The sequence below is a fragment of the Microtus pennsylvanicus genome, chromosome 18 (genome assembly GCF_037038515.1).
Source record: "Microtus pennsylvanicus isolate mMicPen1 chromosome 18, mMicPen1.hap1, whole genome shotgun sequence".
Taxonomy (NCBI): domain Eukaryota; kingdom Metazoa; phylum Chordata; class Mammalia; order Rodentia; family Cricetidae; genus Microtus; species Microtus pennsylvanicus.
The window spans coordinates 3,552,157-3,577,069 of NC_134596.1; the positions used below are offsets into that span (position 1 = coordinate 3,552,157).

At 48.2% G+C, this 24,913-nt stretch overlaps 1 protein-coding gene across 1 annotated transcript; it reads right to left on the reverse strand.

Annotated features, from left to right (window-relative positions):
- Positions 1-23,018: 23,018 nt before the first annotated feature.
- On the reverse strand, positions 23,019-24,758 carry Fgf21 (fibroblast growth factor 21). Its single transcript, XM_075952963.1, has 3 exons — positions 24,369-24,758; positions 24,186-24,289; positions 23,019-23,388 (listed from the first exon to the last, which is right to left on the reverse strand). The coding sequence occupies exons 1-3, from the start codon at positions 24,601-24,603 to the stop codon at positions 23,098-23,100; spliced, it is 630 nt and encodes a 209-aa protein (XP_075809078.1). The 5' UTR covers positions 24,604-24,758; the 3' UTR covers positions 23,019-23,097.
- Positions 24,759-24,913: the final 155 nt, after the last annotated feature.

Here is a 24,913-nt window from a genome sequence, read left to right on the forward strand (position 1 = left end):
TTAAAAAAAAAAGGATTTTATTTTTAGTTGTGTGTTTGTGTGTCTATGCACATATGTGCAGGTAACTTCAGAAGCTTCAAGAGGCTGACAGTTCCCCTGGACCTTGGAGTTTCAGGCAGTTGTGAGAAGGAGACCTGGACACTGGGCACTGAACTCAGGTTCTCTTAGCTGCTCAGCTGTCTCTCCAGCCCTTCACTGATCTCTAGACCACTGGTGGAGGCCCCTGCGCTGCTGTGCATAAGCCGCTGAGAGTCTAGGTCAGCGTAATACAAAGTGTTTATAATAGACACAAAAGCGTTTCCAAAACACAGCAAGTGAAGTGTGTGCTGTCACTGAAGCTGCTTTGTTAGAATAGGGTTTTACATTCCAAACAGGCATCAAACGGTTTTGGTTTGTTTTATCAGGATTTCTTATCTCATCTACTTGCATGACTGTGCAGGGAAAATTCCTGCACAGAAAAAGTTCAAGGCGGCGTGGGCTACAAAGTGAACAAGGCCAGTCTGGACACCCTGCAAGGCCTTGTTTCAAAAGTCGGATGTGGCTGGTGTGAGAGCCAAACTTATGCTTTAAGTTTTGATTGCGATACAAAAATGCCCCTAACCCTTGCCCAGGACAGATACTTCCTGAAAGGCAGGGGGCTGTTGTTTACGGGAGATAACAAGCCACCTGTTCTCACTCCCCTCAACACTTGACCCAACTGCACTGGACCTGCCTGATAACAAGTAGGCAGGAGGTATGTGGGCAGGAAGTACATCAGGATGTACGCTTGTCCCTGATTGGATGTAGGCGGGAGCTACACTGGCAGGAAGTATGTCAGGATATATGCACTCCCCGGATGAGACCTGATGAGGAATACGATGGCCTTATGGGTTTGCTTTTCCAAGGCTCTGCAAAATGTGACTTATTACCTTCCTTCCTTCCTTCCTTCCTTCCTTCCTTCCTTCCTTCCTTCCTTCCTTCCTCCCTCCCTCCCTCCCTCCCTCCCTCCCTCCCTCCCTTCCTTTTTTCCTTCCTTCCTTTTCTTTCAAGACAGGATTTCTCTGTGTAGCTTTGGCTGCCTTGTAACTCGCTCTGTAGACCAGGATGGCCTCCAGCTCACAGAGATTCACCTGCCTCTCCCTTCCGAGTGCTGGGATTGAAGTTGTCCACTACCACTGGCTGGCTACTTTTTTTTTCTTTTTAATTTATTTACCTTTATTTACTTGCATTGATGTTTTGCCCACAGGTATGTGAGAGAGTTAGATCTTGAAGTTATAGATGGTTCTGAGCTGCATGTGGCTTCAGGACTTGAACCCAGGTCCTCGAGAAGAGCCGTTAACCACTGAGCCATCTCTCCATTCCCACTATGTTTAGTTTCTGGCTGCTCTTCTTTGATTCTGTGATTTTCCTGTGTTCTGTGTTCTTGGTTATAGTTTTGCTGTGTCTGTGGCTGCCAACTGCCAGTGCTACTGTAACTGTCTGTCCCCTCCCTTTGACAGACAAGCCCCGCCCACACCCTCCCCCATCTGCCGAGGCAGGTGGGACTTCCTTCCACTTCCAGCCTGAGTTCTTTCCCTTCCAGCTGGCCTTTCTCCCGTCTGCCTTCTCCTCTCCTCTCCTCTCTCTCTCTTTCTCTCTCTCTCCTCTTCTCCCTTCTCCCCTTTTCTCTCTATAACCCACTAAATAAATACCCACTTTCTCTGCATGGCAGGCCTATCGATCTCTGTCTCTTATCCGCCTAGCTGCTCCCTGTCTGGGACTCGCTGCCCCTTGTGGTGGCCTGCTGCCTGCTGCTCACTGCACTCCTTGGGGAACCACAACATTTTGTCTAAGCCATAACATTTGGTGCCCTGACTCGGCTAGGCTCTCTCCATGGTCCCTCCTGCTGGCAAGTGGGCCAGCTGAGGATGCATAAAACCCTGGGCTCCGGAACCAGGTTTCTTACAACAGCTCTGCATTCTCTCTGCCTGAACGCTGACCCCTATATACACCATCAGCTTCGGTAGTGGGTTTTCTCCTTCCAGCCCCCAACCACAGCCTTCATGGCTATGACATTCATTTCATTTCTGATTGCTTCCCATAGCTAAAAATGTGAGCAGACTAAGCAGGTTTGTCCTCCCACGCTAGCACTGCACACGCTGTGTGGTGTATTTGATTTGGGGCCCGGGTTCCTCAGATTTTTCTTTCTCCTTTTTCTTTTCTTTTCTTTTGGGCCACTTGTAAGCTGTCCCCACCGTGAGAGACTACTCTGAGTGGTCTCTAGCCTCTGTCTTCTGAGTCTCCCAGACCCGGAGCCAGTCAGGCTTCATCCACACCCCGCCTGTATAGAGAAGACGTTCTCCTACAGGCCCTGTGTTGTCGCTATTTTTGTGGGTTTTTATGTTTTCACCTATGGTATAAAAAACCCTCAAACTATCAGCTGCCCACCTTTGAATGCTCTGCCAGTGTCCTGCCAGCTCCGCTTTTCCTCAAACTATCCCTGCCACTGCTACTGCTGATCCGCGGAAACCAACAAGGTTAGTCAGATCTGCGAGCCAGCTGTTTTCAATATCAGCCTTTGCTACCCACCATGGCTTGTGGTGTGGCCGCTCGGCAACAGGGAGGCATATAAAACTCCTGTGGCTCAAAAAACTTGGCTACTCAATACATGTGACTGTAGTAGGAGCTGCAGGCCTCTTCCCACAGCCCAGCTCCTGGCCGCCTGGCTAGCTTATGCCCCAAAATAACAACACACAAATTGTATTCTTTTAAACACTGTTTGGCCCATTATATCTAGCCTCTTCTCGGCTAACTCTCGCACCTGGACTAGCCCATTTCTAATAATGTGTGTAGCACCCCAAGGTGCGCTTACCGGGAAGATTCTAGCCTACGTCCATCCTGGATCGGAGCTTCATCGTGTCTGCCCCAGAGAGGAGAGCTATCGGGTCTGAACTCACTTCCTTTTCCTCCCAGCATTCTGTTCTGTTTACTCCACCCACCTATGTTCTAACCTATCAGGGCCAAGCAGTTTCTTTATTAATTAACCAATGACCTTCCTCCATCGTGTGACCACCACCATTTTGACTGAGGTCAGGTAACTTCACTGCCATCTTAACCGATAGATAGGTCCGGTGACCAAGTCCTGCCAACGTTACTGAAGTATATCCTGCCTGGTCTCCTGGTTTACTTATGTTTTTGTCTCTAAATTCTTCTTGCTGACTCTTACGTGTGTTTTGTGCAGTGGCATGCCATTGTTAGGGACCACCAAGAGCATCCACTTCACCCAACTCCTGTTCACTGTGTGTGTGTACATGTAACTTAATGTTGTGTCTAACCTCCCACCTTTTTATTATAAAAGAGATGGGAATGTAATGGTCGGTCCTGTACCTTTAAGAGACAAGCCCTGCCTACTCCTTCCCTATCCACCGAGGCAAGCTGATCTTCCTTCTGCTTCTAGCCTGAGTTTCTTCCTTTCTGGCTCTCTCCCAAAGAGGCAGCTTCTGTCTCTTTCCCTTCTCCCCCCTTTCTCTCTCTCTCTCTCTCTCTCTCTCTCTCTCTCTCTCTCTCTCTCTGTTCTCCTGCTGTAGGAGCACTCCTTCAACCAATAGCCTCTGAGATACCAGCCCACCTGGGCATGGTCTCTGATACTGTAAAAGCAGCAGAAGCCCTGCTCTTTCTCTCTTCCTTTCAGCTCTGGCTTCCGGCCACTAAGACTCTGTTCCTCTTTGTGCAGAGGACTGTTATCTAGGACAGCGATCTGTAAGTTTTCCCTTAAATAAATAACCCTTTATTATTCATAATCCTAAACGGGTGTGGGATTATTTTGTGACTTCCGTCGTCATCCTCCCTTCTTCCCTTCCCCCCTTTCCCCTCCAGAACCCACTATAAATACCCACTTTCTCTGCGTGGCACCTCTCTGTCTCTCATCCGTTGAGTGGCTCCCTGCCTGGGACTTGCTGCCCCTTGAGGTCCTTGTTACCCCTTGGGGAGCTGCAGCATTTTACATAAACCATAACAGCTACCAGGACTGTTTTTTTTTTTTTTTTTTTTTTTTTTTTTGGTTTTTCGAGACAGGGTTTCTCTGTGGTTTTGGTTTCTGTCCTGGAACTAGCTATTGTAGACCAGGCTGGTCTCGAACTCACAGAGATCCTCCTGCCTCTGCCTCCCAAGTGCTGGGATTAAAGGCGTGCGCCACCACTGCCCGGCCCAGGACTGTTTTTATGAACTGGGCTTAGAATTAATTTCTGCATCCTTTGGTAAATAGATTCAGTTCAGTAAAGATTCAAATATCTTTTGGGCATGAATAATACTAAAATTGCTCTATGCTGCTCTGATTTATTGAAAAGCTGGCTCTGCAATTGTGTTACAGCGTTTTCAGACTCAGGCATGCTTTTACACTCCCTGAGTCCCCGGTCAAGGGTGCACCTGATGCCATGAGAGAGAAGAGAGCAAAGCTATTGGGGTTTGTAAACATTCTATACCTCAAGATTTATAAGTTTATTGGGTGTGGTTAAAAATCTGTATAACTGCCGGGCGGTGGTGGCACACACCTTTAGTCCCAGCCCTCGGGAGGCAGAGGCAGGTGGATCTCTGTGAGTTTGAGACCAGCCTGATCACGTGGGATCCAAGACAGCCTGGTCACACAATGGGGCCCAGGCTACACAGCCACCATGGCAGGCAGCACTGGGTCCCAGGAAAAGCTGTAAACAGATACCACCCAGGGAGAGCCTAAAGGGAAGTACCTGATGTTCCAACCACGACACGATTACATAAGATCACTAGACGTCCCTGAGCCAGGACTCACCTATTCCCCTTTTGCCAAAACCCCTAGAAAAATGCCAGCCAATCAGAGTTCTGAACACCAGAAATCCCCTCCCCCAACCTCTACTATGATAAAATCCCTACCCCAACTGGGCTGGGCACTCTCTGCTCTCAACAGCTGTGTAGGACAGACGGAGTCCAAGCTGAAGCCTGAATAAAGGCTCTTGGCTTTTACACACAAGTGTGAACTCTGTGCTCGTTTTGGGGGGAACCCCTCTGATCTGGGCGTAACAGTCTACAAAGCGAGTTCCAGCACAGGCTCCAAAGCTACACAGAGAAACCCTGTCTTGAAAAACAAACAAGGAAAGAGTCACCCAGATGGTATTGGTTTAAACACACGAAGGGGTTGTGGGGAGAACTTGCGAATGTGTTTAAGTCAGGAGTTCCTAAATGAAATGAATTTATAAAAAATGCTGTGGGATCCCCGAGCGATGGCAGGCAGCAGGCCATGTGGTGGCAGGCAGGGGACAGTGGATCCCGAGAGCAGCCAGCCCCAGGCAGGAATGGTGCACGAGACCATGCCACAGGTTTCTGTAGGTGGCTGGTCTCAGGCAGTGAGCCATATGGCAGTGGCAGGCAAGACAGACAGATAGGCACACCATGCAGAGTGAGGATGGACATTTATTTAGTGGGTTACAGAGGGGGAAGGGAGAAGAGGGAAGAGCAAAGAGAGAGACAGACAGACAGAGGAAAAAGAGGAGAGAAAGAGAGAGAGAGAGAGATGGAGAGAGAGAGAGAGAGGAGAGATGGAAGCTGCCTCTCCGAGAGAGATGGAAGAGACTCAGGCTGCAAGCAGGAAGGAAGATCTGCCTGCCTCAGTGACAGGGGAGGGAGTGGGCGTGGCTTATCTCTTAAAGAGACAGGACAAACTTACACTAAAGAGTCCAGTTGCAATGGGGACCCTAGTAGTTTCAGAGATGCTGGTGCCATGTGATAGTCACAAGAAACACTGGCAGCAATGAAATGGAGCAGGCTGGGACCTAGAAGACAGGCTGGGGATGCCATTGTGGTGGGGACAGGGACGGACCCAGGCTCCTGGGGAAAGTCCAGAAGATTGTGGATGAATCTCTTGTATTGAGTGCTGAATTGTCCTGAAGACTGTGCATGAATCCCGGGTACAGAGCATTGAACTGTTCACACAGTTGGAGCTTGGTCTTGTACAGACTTTGGTTATGCCCTGTGTTTTCCCCATATAAAGGTACTTTACTTTTTGAGTCTACAGGAACATACTTGATTGATTTTGAACTTCTTTAAGAAGAAATTTTGGAATTTCATAAAAAATTTAAATTAAGAAAGTAGATTTTTTTTTAAAAAAAGATGTATTTATTTATTTATGCCATATCCTGCCTGCAGGCCAGAAGAGGGCACCAGATCTCATTATAGGTGGCTGTGAGCCACCACGTGGTTGCTGGGAATTGAACTCAGGATCTCTGGAAGAGCAGACAGTGCTCTTAACCACTGAGCCATCTTGCCAGCCAGAAAGTAGATATTTTTAAAGGGACAGCTTTTAAAATTTTTTCAATTTGTAAGGATATGAGGCCTTTTTCTTTCTTTCTCTTTCTTTCTTTCTTTCTTTCTTTCTTTTTTTTTTTTTTTGTTGTTTTGTTTTGTTTGAGACAGGGTTTCTCAGTAGCAATGGAGCCTACCCTGGAACTTGCTTTGTTGACCAGGCTGGCTTTGAACTCAGAGATCCTCCTGTGTCTGCCTCCAAGCGCTGGAATTAAAGGCATGCACCACCACTGCCCGGCAAGGATAGGAGGCATTTAAAGTTTATAAAATGTTTTATTAAAAATGTTTTGTATTTAAAAAAATGTTTTGTATTTTATTAATATGTGATCTAAAACAAACAAATAAATGAAAGAGTTAAGGCCACAGCTACAAGCACCAAACACTAAACACCAGCAGCTGAGCTATTCCTATCTTGTGATGCAGCCAGAACGACCTCAGCGGTCTGGCAAAGAGCTTGGAGCAGCAACTCTCAGCCTACGGGTCATCACCCTTTGGGGGTCAAAGGTCCTTTTCACAGGGAGTTTAGGACCATTCTCACGTTGGATTCAAATTGTGATTCATAACAGTGACAACCTTGCACTTCTGAAATAGCAATGGAAATGATTTTACGATTAGGGCGTCTCCACAACATGGGGAACTGGAAACACCGCCTCTGAGAATGTCTCTCCTTACCGAAGGTCTGTGATGAAGAATGCACATCTAGCCTCCTTGTCCTTGCTACTTTGTTAAGCTTGAGCTCTTTTGATAAACTGAGTCATATAAAACAATGAAGGGAGCAGGCAATATGATGGAGGAAGGTCATTGGTTAAGTAATAAAGAAACTGCTTGGCCTCATAGGTTAAAACATAGGTGGGAGGAGTAAACAGAACAGAATGCTGGGAGGAAGGAAGTGAGCTCAGATTCGACAGCTCTGCTCTCTGGAGCAGAGACGCCATGCTCCCCTCTCCAGGGCAGACACACGCGATGAAGCAAGCCTCCAGGTCAGACATGCTGAATCTTTCCGGGTAAGACCGGTGCTACACAGTTTATTAGAGATGGGTTGATCAGGATATCAGAATTAGCCAGTAAGGGCTAGAGCTAATGGGCCAAGCAGTGTTTAAAAGAATACAGTGTCCGTGTAATTATTTCGGGGTATAAGCTAGCCAAGCGGCCGGGGTACTGGGGATGCAGCCCCGCCACTCATATTACAACAATACAGCTGTCCGTCTTCTTAACCACATTTATAAGGCAAAGCTTGATTTTGATATTGAAAGGGCTTCAGTTCAGAAATTGTTGTTTTTTTTAAGGCTCAAACTTAACAGAGAGACAGCCGCAAGTACCAATCTTAGAAAAGCTACTAACTTACTGTAAACTCTTAAAGGTAATTCAGATGGGCAAGTATAGTCCTGCTAATTACTCATGTAATTAATTATAATGATAAGCCTTATTTAGCCTCCTATCAAATTTTTAAAAAGCAATGTTTGTTTAGTTTAGAAGATTATGGTCCTCACACTCTTCAGAGGCCTGCTGAATGTGGCATTAAAATGTGAACGGAGAAGGCTTACTATGATGAGACCCGTCTCCTAACAGTGACCCCATGGTCTCCTAACAGTGACCCCGTGGTTTCCAAGAGGATGATGGGACATGACGTCTACTCCACCTGGATCGTGGTAACGCTAACCACAGGGCATAACTGCCAGGACCCTGCTCAAACTGAGGATAAGCGGGACCCTGGAGAGCTGACTGCTCCACTTCACCTAGACCCAGTTGGGTCAGTCCCCCAACTTCCTCCTCCACAGGAAAGGTTTCTCAGGTCGCCTGTGGCTGGTGGCCAGACACTAATGATACCATGGTACCTCCATCCCCAAGGGAAGCCACGGAGACCACAGGAGCCTGGGCCATTTGAATTGACACAAAGGCCGTTTGGATCTGCCTCCTGCTCCGTTTATCCTCCTCAGACCGCTGACTAACTGCAGCTCTGTCAGTGGCAGCAGGCAACCAGCCATTTATAGCTCATTTCATATGGAAAAGTCAGGCCTTGCTTTTTCTAGAGCTCCTAAATGGGCTGAGAAAGGCAGACAGGTTTGCCTGGCTAACGGGCTTCATATTAAAGGATAAGCGGTTTCAGATGTAACTTTTCATTAAAGGAATGAGCTTTGCAATGACTGTTCTCAGTAATAAGTACTGTCTCTGGCTCATGATTAGATGGAAAGAAAACAGGTTAAAGTCTGTATAGGTTCTGAGGAGCAGAGGAAATGTTCTTAGGCTCCTTCAGGTCTAAGGATAGGAAGGCTTGAGTAAGTTCTGAGGGTCTAATCACGTGATTTTAGAGAGGGGCGGTGGTGGCGCATGCCTTCAACCCCAGCACTTGGGAGGCAGAGGCAGGTGGATCTCTTGTGAGTTTGAAGACAGTCTGGTCTACAGGAGCTAGTTCCAGGACTGGTTCCAAAGCTACAGAGAAACCCTGTCTTGAAAAACCACAAGAAGAAGAAGAAGGAGAAGGAGAGGGAGGGGGAGGGGGAGGGGGGAGGGGGAGGAGAGGGGGAAGGGGAAGAGGAAGAAGAAGAAGAAGAAGAAGAAGAAGAAGAGGAGGAGGAGGAGGAGGAGGAGGAGGAGGAGGAGAAGAAGAGGAGGAGAAGAAGAGGAGGAGAAAAAGAAGAAGAGAAGAAAGAAATTAAGAAAGAAAATGATTTAAGACTTGTAAGTATGAGTGTTTATGCTGTTCTGTTTGTGTTCTGACAAATAAAGCTTGCCTGGAGATCAAAGGATGGAACTAGCCACAGGTTAACCCTAGAAGCTGGGCAGTGGCAGTTCACACCTTTAATCCCAGCACTGGGGAGAAAATAGGGAGTGATAATGTGGGGTGGAGCCGGGCACTTGGCCTTTTCAGATGGAGGAGCTGGAGAGGAAGGAGCAACTGGCAGGTCTCCTGGTACTTTGATGTTCCGGGTTTTTATTGATTAAGATCATTTAGACTCTTCCCCCCTCTTCTATTTTGGCTGCAAGCCTAGCTTTTAACGCCTATGAGCCATCTCTCCATAACACCAACCCTTCCTCCCCTGCTATGCTGCGGTTATACTAAGATTTCAAACTTCAGCGTTTTTGATCAATGGGGTTCTGATAAGCTGGTAGCCGCTGACTGCTATTATCAGTCACAAGCTCAGGATTTCAAATTTCCTTTTTTTTTTGTCTTCTAAGTGTGCTTATCAATCAGGCTACAACATCTCAGGCACTCTGGATAGAGGGAAAAAATGTTTCTGTTTTTTAATCCAAAACCATAGTTTTTGCTATGACTTGGAAGAAGCACTGTCCACACCATCTGTTTTACAGACTCAGGCTAGCTGCTTTGTCTACAGCGTGGGTCTCAGCACAGACTACAAACAATGGTAACGCTAATATAGCTAAAATTCTATCTCTTTTTGTAAACTAAAAAAGAAAATTCATGTAAGCTTCAGGGAGTTGGGGGATTCATAAGACTTGGATCCATCTCTCACCAGTCAAAAGGACTTGAGATAAGTACAGCCTATGTTTCCCCACATGCCGGTCCCTAAGTCTTTGAATTCCTCCCTCCCCCAACTGCCAGGACTAGGGACCTGAAAGTTCCAAATCTAAGATGTTCCTTTAAGTTCCTAAACTTTAACTTCTGTCTACATCTCTCTCAACAGATTTCCACGCAGCTTACAAACGCCATCCAGGGAGCAGCTGTAGACGACAATCTGCTACGAGCGACTGTGAGCCCTACCGCGAGCCTAGATGGGCTGAAAGCAATGTGGGCCAGTCCAGCTGGTGGGATTGCTCGCTAACTCATCTGGGGCAGCGAACTAGATGTTCCTGATGAATGCCCTATTGCCCAGCCCTGACTTCAAGAGGAAGTAGTTACAGAAGAAAGCACATCACCCCGTATCCTCCTCAAAAGGCTGGAGAGTTAGTTCAAAGGAAACTTCCTGGCCTGGGGACAAAATAGCTAAATTGGCATGCCAGGAAAGGTACCTGTTAAAACCAAACAGACCAGATCTATCCACAGGTGGATTCATTAGCTGAAGTCACTCTACAGTATGATAGGGCACCCGACCTGCTCTGTGTAGAACAAGGAGGTTTGCGTACAGCTTTAAGATTATTATTATTGTTTCTATGGCAAACCATTCTGAATTAATTAGAGATGATCTGGCCGCACTAAAAAAAAAAGCATTACAAAAAAGGGGGGCCTTGGATGAAATAAACAACAAATCCCATTCTCATTTCCAGGCTCCTCCTATATAGTAACTCTGAGGTCAGCCCTTGCAGGGCGTTTGACCCCTCTGTTTCTGCCGATTACTATTAGCTATTGCATCGTTATTAAATGATAATTCCTTTCTGGGTACCATTAAGATGATGGTTATTAGATCCCCATAGAAATAGGTACCCCAGATTCAACTCAAGTTTTGATTATGGTGCCTAAGAGATCCATGAAATAAAAAACCCTCTAACCTGTGAGCCCCTTGCCCAAGGACAGACATGTTCTGAAACGCTGGAGGTTGGTGTTTATGGGAGAAAACAAGCCATGTGTTCTTCCTCCCTTCAACACATTTGTTGACCCAACACCACCGGATGAGCTTGAACACACGTGGGTGGGAAACACATGGATAGGAAATGTCAGGATGTATGCTCGCCCCATCGGACCTGAGGGAAACATGCTAACTTTATGGGATTGCCCCCCTCTTTTTTCCTGGTTTTTCGATATGGGTTTTCTCAGTGTAGCCCTTTCTGTCCTGGAACTCACTCTATAGACCAGGCTGGCCTCAAACTCACAGAGGTCCGCCTGCCTCTGCCTTCTGAGTGCTGGGGTTAAGGTATGCACCACCACTGCCTGGCTGACAAAAGAAAATTTAAAGAAGGAGATAACAGACCGCTGAAGAGTTACCCACAGCCAGGCAGTGGTGGCGCACGCCTTTAATCCCAGCACTCGGGAGGCAGAGACAGGCGGATCTCTGGGAGTTCGAGACCAGACTGGTCTCCAGAGCTAGTTCCAGGACAGGCTCCAAAGCCACAGAGAAACCCTGTCTCGAAAAAAAACAAAAAAAAAAAAAAAAAAAGAAGAAGAAGAAGAGCTACCCACAAAGGGGTGCAGCTCAGGTCTGATAGATCACTGAGGAGCCACCCACAGGGACGCAGCTCAGGTCTGCTTCTCAGTAGCTGACCTCTGACCACTGTCCTCATTTAAAGAGTAAAAGGCGCTGGAGAGACAGCTTAGCAACTAAGAGCGCAGACTGCCTTGTAGAGGACTGAGATCAGTTCTCAGCACCATGCCAGGCAGTTCCACACTGACATCTCAGCCTCTTGCAGCACCTGATGTATGTGCAAATTTCCCCACCCCCATGCGCACAGCTATTTAAAAATGAACACATTTAAAGATTTATTATTTTATGTACACTGGTGTTTTGCTGGTAATGTATGTCCAGGGTGCCAGAGGCCCTGGAACTAGAGTTACAGACAGTCTTGAGCTGCTGTGTGGATGCTGGGAACTGAACCCAGGTCCTCTGGAAGAGCTGAGCCATCTCTGAAGCCTCCTCACAGTCAAATAAATTTTTTTTTTTTTTGCTTTTTCGAGACAGGGTTTCTCTGTGGCTTTGGAGCCTCTCCTGGAACTAGCTCTGTAGACCAGGCTGGTCTCGAACTCACAGAGATCCGCATGCCTCTGCCTCCCGAGTGCTGGGATTAAAGGCGTGCACCACCATCGCCCGGCTCAAATAAATTTTTTAATGTGACAGAAACACAGACACTTCCATGATCCAAAGATTCCTCCTACCTCTTTTCATCAGGACTGAAGTTGACATTAAAGGTTGAGCCTCAGGAATGCAAACTGGTACAACCCCTTTGGATGTAGTGTGGTGATTTCTCAGAAAAGTAGGAAACAACCTTCCTCAAGACCCAGTAATACCATTTTTGGGTACATATCTGTAACCCGCCTGGCTGGTCAGTTATTCCAGAATTGTAACCTGCCTGGCGGATCAGTTATTCCAGGGTCCCGAAGAGGCGCTATCTGAAAAGACACGGGCGGGAAAGAGGAACGAGGCCAAGCAAGATCTGTTGTCAAGGCCTCCGTTTATTTAGCGTAATGGCAGCAGCTTATATATTCCTTGGATGAGGAATTTGGCTTGGGATGGGGGCAGGGGCATGGCAAGGGCAGGAAGGGATCTTGCAGCAATGGTCACTCAGTCACGAGTTGGTCACGGGTCGACACACCTAGTGTTCTCTGTGCAAGCGGAATCGTTCCTTTTGTGATTCCAACCACAATTCTCTAGATAGTTGGAATGTGGGGCGGTTCTACTAACATGTAACTCTCAAGATAGTTGGGTGTGGGGTGGGCTCTGCTAACAAATAGTTCTCAATACAGTTGGGGTGTGGGGCTCTCTGCAAACATACCCAGGACAGTGGTCCCTGCAATCTTTTTGGGGAAAATGGCTCCTGACATATATCCAAAGGATGCTCAATCATGCCACAAGGACATGTGCTCAACTATGTTTATAGAAGCTTTGTTTGTCATAGCCAGAACCTGGAAACAACCTAAATGCCCCTCGATTGAAGAATGGATAAGGAAAATGTGGTACATTTACACAATGGAGTACTACACAGCAGAAAAAAAAATAACAACAGCTTGAATTTTACAGGAAAATGGACAGAGCTAGAAAACATTATTTTGAGTGAGGTAACCCAGACCAAGAAAGGCAATTATCACATGTACTCACTCATAGGTGGTTTTTAAACATAAAGCAAAGAAAGCCAGACTACAAACCACAATCCTAGAGAACTTAGACAACAATGCGGACACTATGAGAGACTTACATAGATCTAATCTATATGGGAAGTAGAAAGTAGAAAAAGACAAGATCTCCTGAGTAAATTGGGAGCATGGGGACCTTGGGGGAGGATTGAAGGGGGGAGGGGAGAGGCAGGGAGGGGAGCAGAGAAAAATGTAGAGCTCAATAAATATCAATTTAAAAAAAAAGAAAAAAAAGGAAAAGAAAAGGTTGAACTGAGCCTCTGCTACTGCGCACATCATAAAGGACAAGCCTGCTGTTTCACAGCTGTGGGGACACTGCTGGGGGTGGGGGTGGGAGCCAGAGGCTGGGAAGTGTTTACAATGCTTTACCCCTACAAAAAGCCCTCAAGAACGCGTCTCACAATTGGTGGTGCTGTAAGCTTCCGGAAGTCGATGGGACACTACCTGAAGATATCCTTCCAGAGCCTTCTCGCCCAGCTGGTCCTGGACTACAGCAATGCTTTGGGTCTGGGAATGCGGCTCAGTTTATACAGAGCTTGTCCAGCAGCCATGGAGTCCTGGGTTCCATCTCCAGCACCACTAATTCTGATGTGATCAAATATGCCTGCAATCCCAGCACTGGCGAGTGGACGAGGTGAAAAGTTTAAGTCATTCTCAGCTGCGCAGTGAGCCCCGGAAGGCTGTGCGCATCGGGTACTTTTTCTGCTGCAGTGACAAAAGCAACTGAAAGGATTTCCTTCCGCCCGGGTTCAAGGGTACCATCCACTGTTGCAGAGAGGTCACGCAGCAGCTGATGACGTCACATCCAGTCAGGCCCAGAGAGCAGTGGACGCTCGTCCTCAGCTAGCTTCTCCTTCTTACCCGGGTCAGGACCTGGGCATGGAGTGGTGCTTCTCACTTTCAGTGTTAGTTCCCACTTCAGTTAACCTGATGGACATGTCATCCCCATAGATGGATGCTAAATTATCCTCCTAAAAGTTATGTAGCAATTTCCACTGAGTTAAAAGATTCCATCTTGAAGCCAGGTGGTGGTGGCAGACGCCTTTAATCCCAGCACTTGGGAGGCAGAGGCAGGCAGATTTCAGAGTTTTAGCCCAACCTGGTCTGTGGAGTGAGTTCCAGGACAGTCAGGGCTGCACAGAGAAACCCTGCCTCAAAAAAGGAAGAAGAAAGAAAGAAAGAAGAAAGGAAGGAAGGAAAAAGAAAAACAACAAAAAAATCCATCTTGAAAGTAAAAATAGTAAGACTCAGGAACTTGAGGGAGGCTTCCCTCCATTCAGAAAAAAACCCTCAAAAGTCTCAGGAAGTACTTGAAACTGACCAGAGTCACTGCTCATTGCTTCCTCAGACTTGTATAAGCAGTAATGATTGCTTCCCCAGCCCCTCCCCTAGGCAGTGAGCCACTTCCCAGGCCCTTGTATTGCAGATGCAGCAGGCTTTCTTTTTGGCGACAACCAGATCATAACACAGAGACTCATTATTAGTTATGAATGCTTGACCTTTTATTACGCTTGTCGCTCTAGGTCTTCTAACTTCATCAGTTTCTCTTCATCCGCGCCTGCCTTGGGGCTTTTTACCTCTTTGATCCTGTATGTACGTCTTACTTTCCTGCTCCCTCCATGTCTGTCTGTCTGTCTGGTTGTGGGTACCTCCCTCATTTTCTGCCTCATTCTCTTCTCTCTCCTTCCATTCTCTCTTCTTCCAAGCCTTGATTCCTTCTCCTACTTCTTCTCTCTGCCTGCCAGCTCTCGCTATCCTTCTACTGCCTAAGCTTTGTATTAGACCAATCAGGTGCCTTAGGCAGGCAAAGCAACACAGCTTTGCATTGTTAAACAAATGCAGCAGAAACAAATGTAACACATCTTCACAACATTAAAGTAATATTCTGCAACATAAACAAATGTAACAGATTTTTACATGTTAAAGTGCTATTCACAACACTAGATATTTGGATAGGGGTATGTAAACATTGTATATATTTGTTACTGCCCTGGTCCCTGGTCTCTTTACAGTGCTCTACATAGAACTTTCCTTTGAATTCTAAAAGAAGTTGGAATTAAATTGTATGTGCACTCAGTATATAGACTGTTTCCCTAAGCAAGAGTTGAGGAACTCTGCATAGCATGTACACTGTGGGCGGTGTCGCCAGCCCTCCAGAGTGCAGTAAAAATGCCCATCCAAGGACTGGGCTTGGTGGTGGATGCCTGTAGTTCCGCTCAAAGCGGGAGAAGCCAGCAGATCTCAGTCAGAGGCCAGCCTGTCTGTCTAGTAAATTCCAGACCAGCGATTGTAGCAAAGTGAGACTCTGTCTCAAAAAACAGAAACGTGGACAGGAATGTGGAGGTCAGAAGGCATTTACCAAGTTAGTTCTTGTCTTCCACCTGAGTTCCAAGGAGTGGAATAGGGCTCCCAGATCTTCACAAGTGCTTTTTCTCATGCCGGGTTCACGGCCATTTTTCAGCGTAAAGATGTGTTGCCTGCTTAAGTGGCAGGATTAGGAATGGTCTATCCCACCATGCCCAGTTCTTTTTTAGAGTGTGTGTGTGTGTGTGTGTGTGTGTGTGTGTGTGTTAGGCATATATGTAAGTATAGTGTCTATTTAAGCCAGAAGAGGGCATCAGATACCCTGTAGATGGAATTTTTAAATATTGAACAATTTCTCCAGCTTTTTTTAAAAAAAACTTACGTGTGTGTGTGTGTGTGTGTGTGTGTGTTGGCCGCATGCAGTCACAGTGCACATAAGGAAGTCAGAGGCCCTACAGCAGTTAGCTTTTGTCCACTACGTGGCTACCAGGAGTCCAACTGTGAGACATTTGCAGCAAACATTTCCCCTCTGCTGTACCATCTCACTGTGCCAGCACACTTGTTTTGCAGTTTTGAAAAGATAAAAACATAGCATAAACATTTCATTAGCAGCCTCTTCTGGCCTGGGCTAGGGAGTGAGGTCAGGACAAAGGAGGACAACTCTGTCCTTGCATGTCAACCATTGTTTTTTTCTCTCTGGACCTTGACCCAGGAAGATCAAAGCCTGGTATTGTCCCCAGGTATGAGTGATCTTGATGTTCCCTCATAGCCAGAGTCTTTGGCAACAAAGTCACCAACATGACAGTTTGCTTATCTTATGACTCAGCAAACTCCTGTGTTCATTCCTTTCAGCCAAATTTGATTTTGTCACAAGGTTTGGTGGCAGCTGCCAAGTTACTCTTTCCCTCTGTAAATAATAGAAATTTGAACCGGGATGGTGGTGCATACCTTTAATCCCGGTACTCAGGAGGCAGAGGCAGGCAATCTCTGTGAGTTCAAGGCCAGCCTGATCTACATAGTGAGTTCCAAGGCAGCCAGGGCTACACAGAGAAACCTTTGTCTCAAAAAATCAAAAAGAAGGCCGGGCAATGGTGGCACACACCTTTAATCCCAGCACTCGGGAGGCAGAGGCAGGCGGATCTCTGTGAGTTCGAGACCAGCCTGGTCTACAGAGCTAGTTCCAGGACAGGCTCCAAAGCCACAGAGAAACCCTGTCTCGAAAAACCAAAAAAAAAAAAAAAATCAAAAAGAAAAAAAGAGACTTGAGCACCAGATACCTTGAAACTGTACAACACAAAGCATGTGAAATCTTGGTTTATTTGGATTTCTGTCTACTGACCTGCGTCACTTCACACCAGAGTGAGGGGTTCCAGAGTTCCAGAGGCTGTGTGTCTGGACGTTACATGGACACGCCAAGGCACTAGGGAAAGGAATCTACACATGTGGAGTATTACTTTAGCTATGTGGAGGTCTGACGCATTGGTTTATGCTGCGTTTGTTTAACAATGTAAAGATATGTTGCCTGTCTAAGGCACCTGATTGGTCTAATAAAAAGCTGGCCGGGCGGTGGTGGCGCACGCCTTTAATCCCAGCACTTGGGAGGTAGAGGCAGGCGGATCTCTGTGAGTTCGAGCCCAGCCTGGTCTACAAGAGCTAGTTCCAGGACAGGCTCCAAAACCACAGAGAAACCCTGTCTCGAAAAACCAAAATAAAATAAAATAAAATAAAATAAAATAAAATAAAATAAAATAAAAAGCTGACCAGTCAGTGGCTGGACAGTAGGAGGATATGCGGGGCTGTCAGGAGGAAAGAATTAATTGGAGGGAGAATCTAGGCTTGGGGGTATGAGGGAGAAAGAGAAGGAGATACCAGGACAGTCAGCCAGGCAGTCACCAGACAGACAGACACTGCCTGGCCCCTTCTTTAATTCTGCTTCCAGGGTAGTGGGACTGAAGTCAGGTGGGCAACCATGGCTGCCCTGTCACTAAGCCTGGATTAACGTCTCTTCCCAGGCCATCTCCAGAATTACAAAGAAGGAGCAGAACAATATTAGCATATCCTGACCCTTTGTTAGGCATGGCAACAGTGTGGGAGGCTAGGTGACCACCTTCTGTGTGGCAGGTGCAAATTATGGCCTGACAGTCTGGCCGCCATACAATGTAGACATATGGCCCTACTGTGGTGGTGGTGCACAACTTTAATCCCAGCACTCAGGAGGCAGAGTCAGGCGAATCTCTGTGAGTTTGAGGCCAGCCTGGTCTACAGAGTGAATTCCAGGATAGGCTCAAAGCTACAGAGAAACCCTGTCTCAAAACAAAACAAAACAAAACAAAACAAAAAACCAGCCAACCAATCAAACAAACAAGAAAACATAGTGAAAGATAAAAAGACTCAAGGAAAAAGGTTAATTTAAATTATAAGAGATAGTGGGGCATGTTATTCTTAAAAAATGCTGCAAGATCCCTGGTGGCAGTAGGCAGCAGAAATGCTGTAGGTCCCAAATGGTGGTCGCGGGCCATGTGGCAGCAGGCAGTGGGTCCCAGGCAGAGACGGCTGCTGGTCCCCGAGCAATGGCTGGTTCCGGGCAGGGAGACACATGGCGGGCGGGCAGAAGACAGAAACATGGATAGACACGACATGCAGGGTGAGGTTGAATGTTTATTCAGGGAGTTATGGAGGAGGAAGGGTGAAGGGGGGGACAGAGAGGGAGAGAGAGAGAGAGAGAGAGAGAGAGAGAGAGAGAGAAGAGGAGAAAGAAACAGAGAAGGTGGAAGCAGAGAAGTGGGGAGAGAGGCAGAAGCGAAGCTGCCTCTCCAAGAGGAAGATGAAAAAGAGAACGAGCTCAGGCTGGAAGCTCAAGATCAGCCTGCCTCAGCGGATGGGGAGGGGAATGGGTGTGGTTTGTCTCTTAAAGGGACCAAAACCATAACATTCCCAGGTCTTCCTTATAATAAAAAGCACGAGACCAGGCACCACAGCCCAAAGGAACTGGGGCGGTGAACTCTCAAGACTGCTTCCGGCTGATTGTGGGCGTTGTCTTTGGGGGGGGGGCGCGAGAGAAGGCTGGGTGCTGGTCACATCCTGGCATAGCTGGTCTCTTTGTTTCTGACCGATGTCTGTGGCATGGAAATGTCTCGTATCTCTTATCCTGTTTAAGGTATTGGCAGAACAAAGAACAAAGTTAAATTAAGGGGAAAAAAAATTAGGACCAGGGAATTGAGGGAGATGTATTTGACCTGTTTAAGGTGGATTCTTTAATTCAGCTCCCTGGAACTCACAAGAACTCCTTGGGTTTGTGAAAACAGAAGTTTTAGACATATAATGACTGTAGCATAAGAGATAAATTTGGTTTGAAATTTGTTTGGTGAGGTCACCTTGCAAAACCTCTCACCAGTTTAAAATATATGTATTATTATGTATAGAAAGAGTAAACAGGAACTGGGTGATGTGGACGACTCTGATGGGCCCTATCAGAGACTGGGAATGTTATGGTTTTGGTCCCTTTAAGAGACAAACCACACCCATTCCCCTCCCCATTCGCTGAGGCAGGCTGATCTTCAGCTTCTAGCCTGAGCTCGTTCTCTTTTCCATCTTCCTCTTGGAGAGGCAGCTTCGCTTCTGCCTGTCTCCCCACTTCTCTGCTTCCACCTTCTCTGTTTCTTTCTCCTCTTCTCTCTCTCTCTCTCTCTCTCTCTCCCTCTCTCTCTGTCCTCCCTTCACCCTTCCTCCTCCATAACTCCCTGAATAAACATTCAACCTCACCCTGCATGTCGTGTCTATCCATGTTTCTGTCTTCTGCCCGCCCGCCATGTGTCTCCCTGCCTGGAACCAGCCATTGCTCGGGGACCAGCAGCTGTCTCTGCCTGGGGCCCACTGCCTGCTGCCACATGGCCCGCCACCACTGCTCTGAGACCAGCAGCCATCTCTGCTTGGGACTGGCTGCTCCCAGGGCCCGCTGTCTGTCGCCACATGGCCCTCCACCACTGCCCAGGCCACCACTCTGGGACTGGCAGCCATTTCTGCCTGGGACTGGCTGCTCCCAGAGCCCACTGCCTGCCACCACATGGCCCACTACCACCATTTGGGACCTACAGCATTTCTGCTGCCACCTGGGATCTTGCAGCATTTTTAAAAAAAGAACAACAGGGCATGCATAAGATAAGGCTGAACATTCATAACTAAAAATAAGTCTCAGTGTCATGATTCAGGAGCTAGCCGGTGGCCCAAAAAGCAAGCCTGTTACAGCACACATACGCTATATGAATATGTATGATACACATCTGTATTCGTTTTCTGTTTCCGTGATAAAGCACCTTTACCAAAAATAACCCAAGAAAGAAAGGATTTCTTCTGGCTTACCAAGATGGTGCATGGCTTGCCCTAGCTGGCTGGTTCCTTCTCTCCCTGCTGGTTTGATCTTGGTAGGTTGGCCAGGCTGACCTCCAACTTCTGATCCTTCTGCCTCAGACTCCAGACAACTTACTCTGATCGCTTAAGAAACTAGCCACAAGGCAGTTCTATGAGCGAAACATTTTATCGGAAGGCATGCTTGTGTGAACAACCTCAGCATATCTGAAAGGCAAATCTGTGTGGACCCCCTAATTACCCGGGGTCTCCCAGACCAGCAGGGGCCCTGACACCAGGCCACACAGACCTCCCAGTTTTGAGGGATCAGTGTGGTGAGGGTGGCTTAGCGCGGGGTAAATCCTGTCCTCACACGGTGGGAGGTCAGGCGCAGCTTCCTTTGGCCTGAAGACCAAAGGCCTCAGTTGCTACAGCTATGGCGCTTGAAGCACTAAATTCTTTCTGCAGAAAGGCATGGTGCACACTGTATTAATCCCAGCATTTGCAAGCTGGGCACGGGAGGCTCAGAATTTAAGGCCATCCTCAGCTATCTAGCAAGTTCAACTCTAGCAAAAACAAACAAAACAACAACAACAAAAAGGTGGCACCAGAGGAACGGAGTGGTGAACAGCGCGTGCTGCTCTGGCCAGGGAGTGCCAGTCTAGCTGCCAGCACAAACGTGGTTCATGAACGGGAGGGCAGTCACTCCGTCGTCAGCGGACCTGACGCCCTTCTCTGACACACAGGGCTAGCGATAGGGCTCAGAGGAAAGAGGTGCTTGCTACCAAGCCTGACAACCTGAATTTGATCATCAGGACGCAGGGTAGAAGGAGAGACCTGACCCCGGAAGTTGTCCTCTGACCTTTCCCTGGTCACTGTGGAACAACACACCCCTCCCTTCCCCAGGCAGGCCCTGAGTTTACACAGCTGAGGGTGGCCTTGAACTCCCGGTCCTTTTGCCTTGCCCTCACCTCCCAGAAGCCACCACGCCTACGTTTAAGAAGTGAGGGTACTCAGGGCAGGCTAGATGAGCCGCATCTCCAGCCCAGAAGTCCCTTGCTTATACTTACAATGTTCAAATATTTGATGAAAATAAAAATTGTGAAATTCTTGGCTTCCTATTTTTAGTTGTGGAAGCACGGCGGTGGAATGTTGACAGGAAAGTTAATTCTTTAAAAATGAATTGATCATTAACTAAACCCCAAATAGTCATGGCTTCTCCTGTCTACACACAACGTGCTGGTCAACGTGAAAAAGTTTCAGCACAATCTTCCTAACAAATGATGCTGGGCAAACAGGCCCAGCATTTACAGGAAGGGGCTGAGGAGCCTGCTGCCTTCAGGGTAGCAGAGTCTGTAATCTAAAGTGCTAGAGGCTGGGGCAGGAGGATTGCTGTGAGTTCAAGGCCAGCTTCCTCTAGTTGATAAGACTTTGTCTCTAACAACAAAAGCAAATAAAAAAAAAAGGCGAAGAAGTTCTGAAGATGGAATACAGGCTGTGTTTGGGGGCTCACGGCTGTAGCCTCAGCTCTCAGGATGCTGAGACAGGAGGATTGTGAGTTCCTGGCTGTCTGAACCACACACTAGGAACCTCTCTAAAAACAAACAGAGTCAGATTACACAACAAATGAATCTACTCACTTCCTGAGTGTTTTCACTCCCCGCGTACTCACCTGTGCACTTATGGGCACCGCAGGGGTTTTTGTTGTTGTTGTTGTTGTTGTTTTTTTTTTTTTTTTTGGTTTTTTCGAGACAGGGTTTCTCTGTGATTTTGGAGCCTGTCCTGGAACTAGCTCTTGTAGACCAGGCTGGTCTCAACTCACAGAGATCCACCTGCCTCTGCCTCCTGGGATTAAAGGCATGCGCCACCACCGCCCGGCTTGGCACCTCAGGGCTTTGTGTGGTGTTATTTTGTTTTTGTTTTTGCTATTTTGGCCTTTCTTTTTTTCTTCTTTCTGTCTTCCTTCCTTTCTCTCTCTCTTCCTCTTTCCCTCTTTCTTCCTCCCTCCCTTCTTTCCTTCTTATCTCACTGTGTAACCCTGGCTATCTTTCACTCTGTAGACCAGGTTGGTCTCAAACTCACAGAGATCCGCCTGCCTCTCGAGTGCTGGGATTAAAGTGTGTGTCACTGTGCTCAGGTTTGTGAAGTGTTTTTAATCACAACTTCAAGAACATTTGCCAGGATAGAGTTTAATAGTTCTACGATCTAAAGAACAGGGCAGACTGGGTGAGGGTGAGGTGTAATTTTGCTCCTTGGTGCACCAGCCATTATGTGCCACATGGCTGGCTGACCACTACTGTTTTATGATGTCGTGTGAGCTCGGTTGTTGCTGCTATAGAGCTAAGACTCACGGCACCAGTTTGTTAGTTCACTTACTCAAGAGCCCGAGGCAGGAGGATCAGACACTCAAGGTCAAATGAGCAGTTTAGTGAGAATAAAAAACAAAATGGAAAGTTGAATGTGACAGAATAGTAGATCCCCTGCCTAGAGTTCCCCAGTGAGGGGCTGGGGTGTGGCTCAGTGGTAGAGCCCTGCCTAGAGTTCCCCAGTGAGGGGCTGGGGTGTGGCTCAGTGGTAGAGCCCTGCCTAGAATCCCCCAGTGAGGGGCTGGGGTGTGGCTCAGTGGTAGAGCCCTGCCTAGAATCCCCCAGTGAGGGGCTGGGGTGTGGCTCAGTGGTAGAGCCCTGCCTAGAGTTCCCCAGTGAGGGGCTGGGGTGTGGCTCAGTGGTAGAGCCCTGCCTAGAGTTCCCCAGTGAGGGGCTGGGGTGTGGCTCAGTGGTAGAGCCCTGCCTAGAGTCCCCAGTGAGGGGCTGAGGAAGTAATACTGTGACTGATTACTTGCCTAGCAGGAACAAGGCTCATGATTCCATCTTCAGTACTGGAAACAAAAAAGGGCCATGTCCCTTCAAAAAATGCATTAATTTCCTAACCTCAGCTAGTATGGATGTGGCTTTACCTAGAAGCAGGAGTTGGATGTGGTGGTGCATATCCCTGGCAGCTGGTGAGAACTGACCTTGAAAGTTGTCCTTTACCCTACAACACACACGCCGCCCCCCATACACACAAGTGAAAATAGTGTATAATGTCGAGCATTATCAAAAAAGCTACCTCTCTCATGAGATTGTGTGGTGGCAGTGGCCCACAAAACAAAAACAAAAGTCTTCATGCTTAGGCAGTTTTGATGAACAGTTCTGAGACAGGCTGCGCTGCCAAGAATGTTGTGCCCAGTGTGGGGTGGCACCTTAAGGGTCTCACAGTCAAAGAAACACAGAAAACATGTTTCGGTTCTTCCCAAACACATAGTTTTCTCTCAAACTATTTATTACCCCAAGTAAGAAAAAAATTTAAAATAAATAAATAAGATAAATACCCCTAATAAATAGAAGAACCCCAAACAGATCCATCCCCAGAATCAGGAAGTCTCAGGAAACATAGCTGGGGCTTCGGCCCTGCAAAGGCCCCATCATGCTCAGGGGGTCAGAAGAGCCCACATCGGGGGGCTCTGGGGCCAGGAACCCTGGGGGCTCCTGTGGTTGGTGGAGCTGGCCTGGCAAAGGCAGAAAACGCACAGGTCCCCAGGCTGCTAGGCCCTGGCTTGGGGAGTCACTCTTAGGCAGGCGCAGGGGCAGGCCATGGGCTTCAGACTGGTAGACGTTGTATCCATCCTCCAGAAGTAGCTCCCTGAAGCTGCAGGCCTCAGGATCGAAGTGAACCTGGGGACAAAGGAAAAAGTCAGAGACCCACGGTACATTTCCATTTGCCAAGCCCTGACTCAAGGGTCCAGCCCTAGACTCCTTCAGACTCAAGGTCTAGCCCCAGACTTCCCCTTCAGACTCAAGGTCCAGCCCCTGACTCCCCCTTCAGACTCAGGGTCCAGCCCCAGACTCCTCTGTTATACTCAGGGTCCAGCCTCAGACTCCTCTGTTATACTCAGGGTCCAGCCCCAGACTCCTCCTTCAGACTAAGGTGTCCAGCCCCTGACTCCCCCTTCAGACTCAGGGTCCAGCCCCTGACTCCCCCTTCAGACTCAGGGTCCAGCCCCAGACTCCTCTGTCATACTCAGGGTCCAGCCCCTGACTCCCCCTTCAGACTCAGGGTCCAGCCCCAGTCTCCTCTCTCAGACTCAGGGTCCAGACCTGGACCAACTCCCCCTCACACTGAGGCCCCAGACCCAGCCCTCCCTATTCACAGGCTAGCAGGTTCAGGCCCAGCATCCTCCCTCAACTTTTCTGTGTCTAGCTGGCGGTCTGCCCACCACCTCCAGTCATGTCACTTATTGGTCATGGGCACGAGAATGTCCCACTGTCAGCAGAGCCTATGGGAGCGTCCAGGGTTACAGTTCTGACACCTGGCCTCTCCAAGACCAGGACTCGAAGCCAGTGGTGATCTGCCTGGGCCTCAGTTTTCTCCTCTTGCCAGCACAGACAACAGGTGGGGCCAAGGTAGAGCACACTGACCATGCACTGGCTTTAAGCATGGGCCCTAAGAGAGGACCACAGAAGGAACTCACCGATCCGTACAGTGCTCCATCTGGCTGTTGGCAAAGAAACCTAGAGGCCTTGACACCCCGTATTTGAATGACCCCTGGCTTCAAGGCTTTGAGCTCCAGGAGACCTGTGGGGCAAAACAAAGGCACTCAGGCTCTGTCTAGACCTAGGAGACCCCAAGACCCTGGTCTGCTCCCCATACTCACTTTCTGGGCTGCGGAGTGTGGCGCCTACCACTGTGCCATCCTCCCTGACCTCCAGGTGGGCTTCAGTGCCCTGGTCGTCATCTGTGTAGAGATGCCTCTGCCGGACTTGACCCCCAAACTGGAGGAGGGGGCTGGAGTCAGGGATGGGATGTGCCTGGCAGACCCCCAGCAGGAAGACAGCCAGCAGAGGGACCCACGGTCCCGGGACCCCAACTCCGGGTTTCATCCAGTCCATCAATAACACACTCCTCTAGAGAGAGCCCCTGGCAAGCAGGCGGCCGAGGAACGGTTGTCTGGAATTGGCTTCTGAACTGGGTGCCCCAGCAGATTCCAGTTCAAACCGGGGCTCAGGCAGAGCAAATGCCTGTGTCTCCTGTTGACTCTCCAGCTGACAAGACACTAAGGCTGTCTGCTGGACGCAGAAGTACCAGAATTTATACCCAGACAGGCCCGCCCATGTGCCCTCCTCACTCCTGACGCGTGATATTTGACACACTTGGCAGAAACCTGAATTCCACCGTGGCCAGGGCTGCCTGGACGGATGA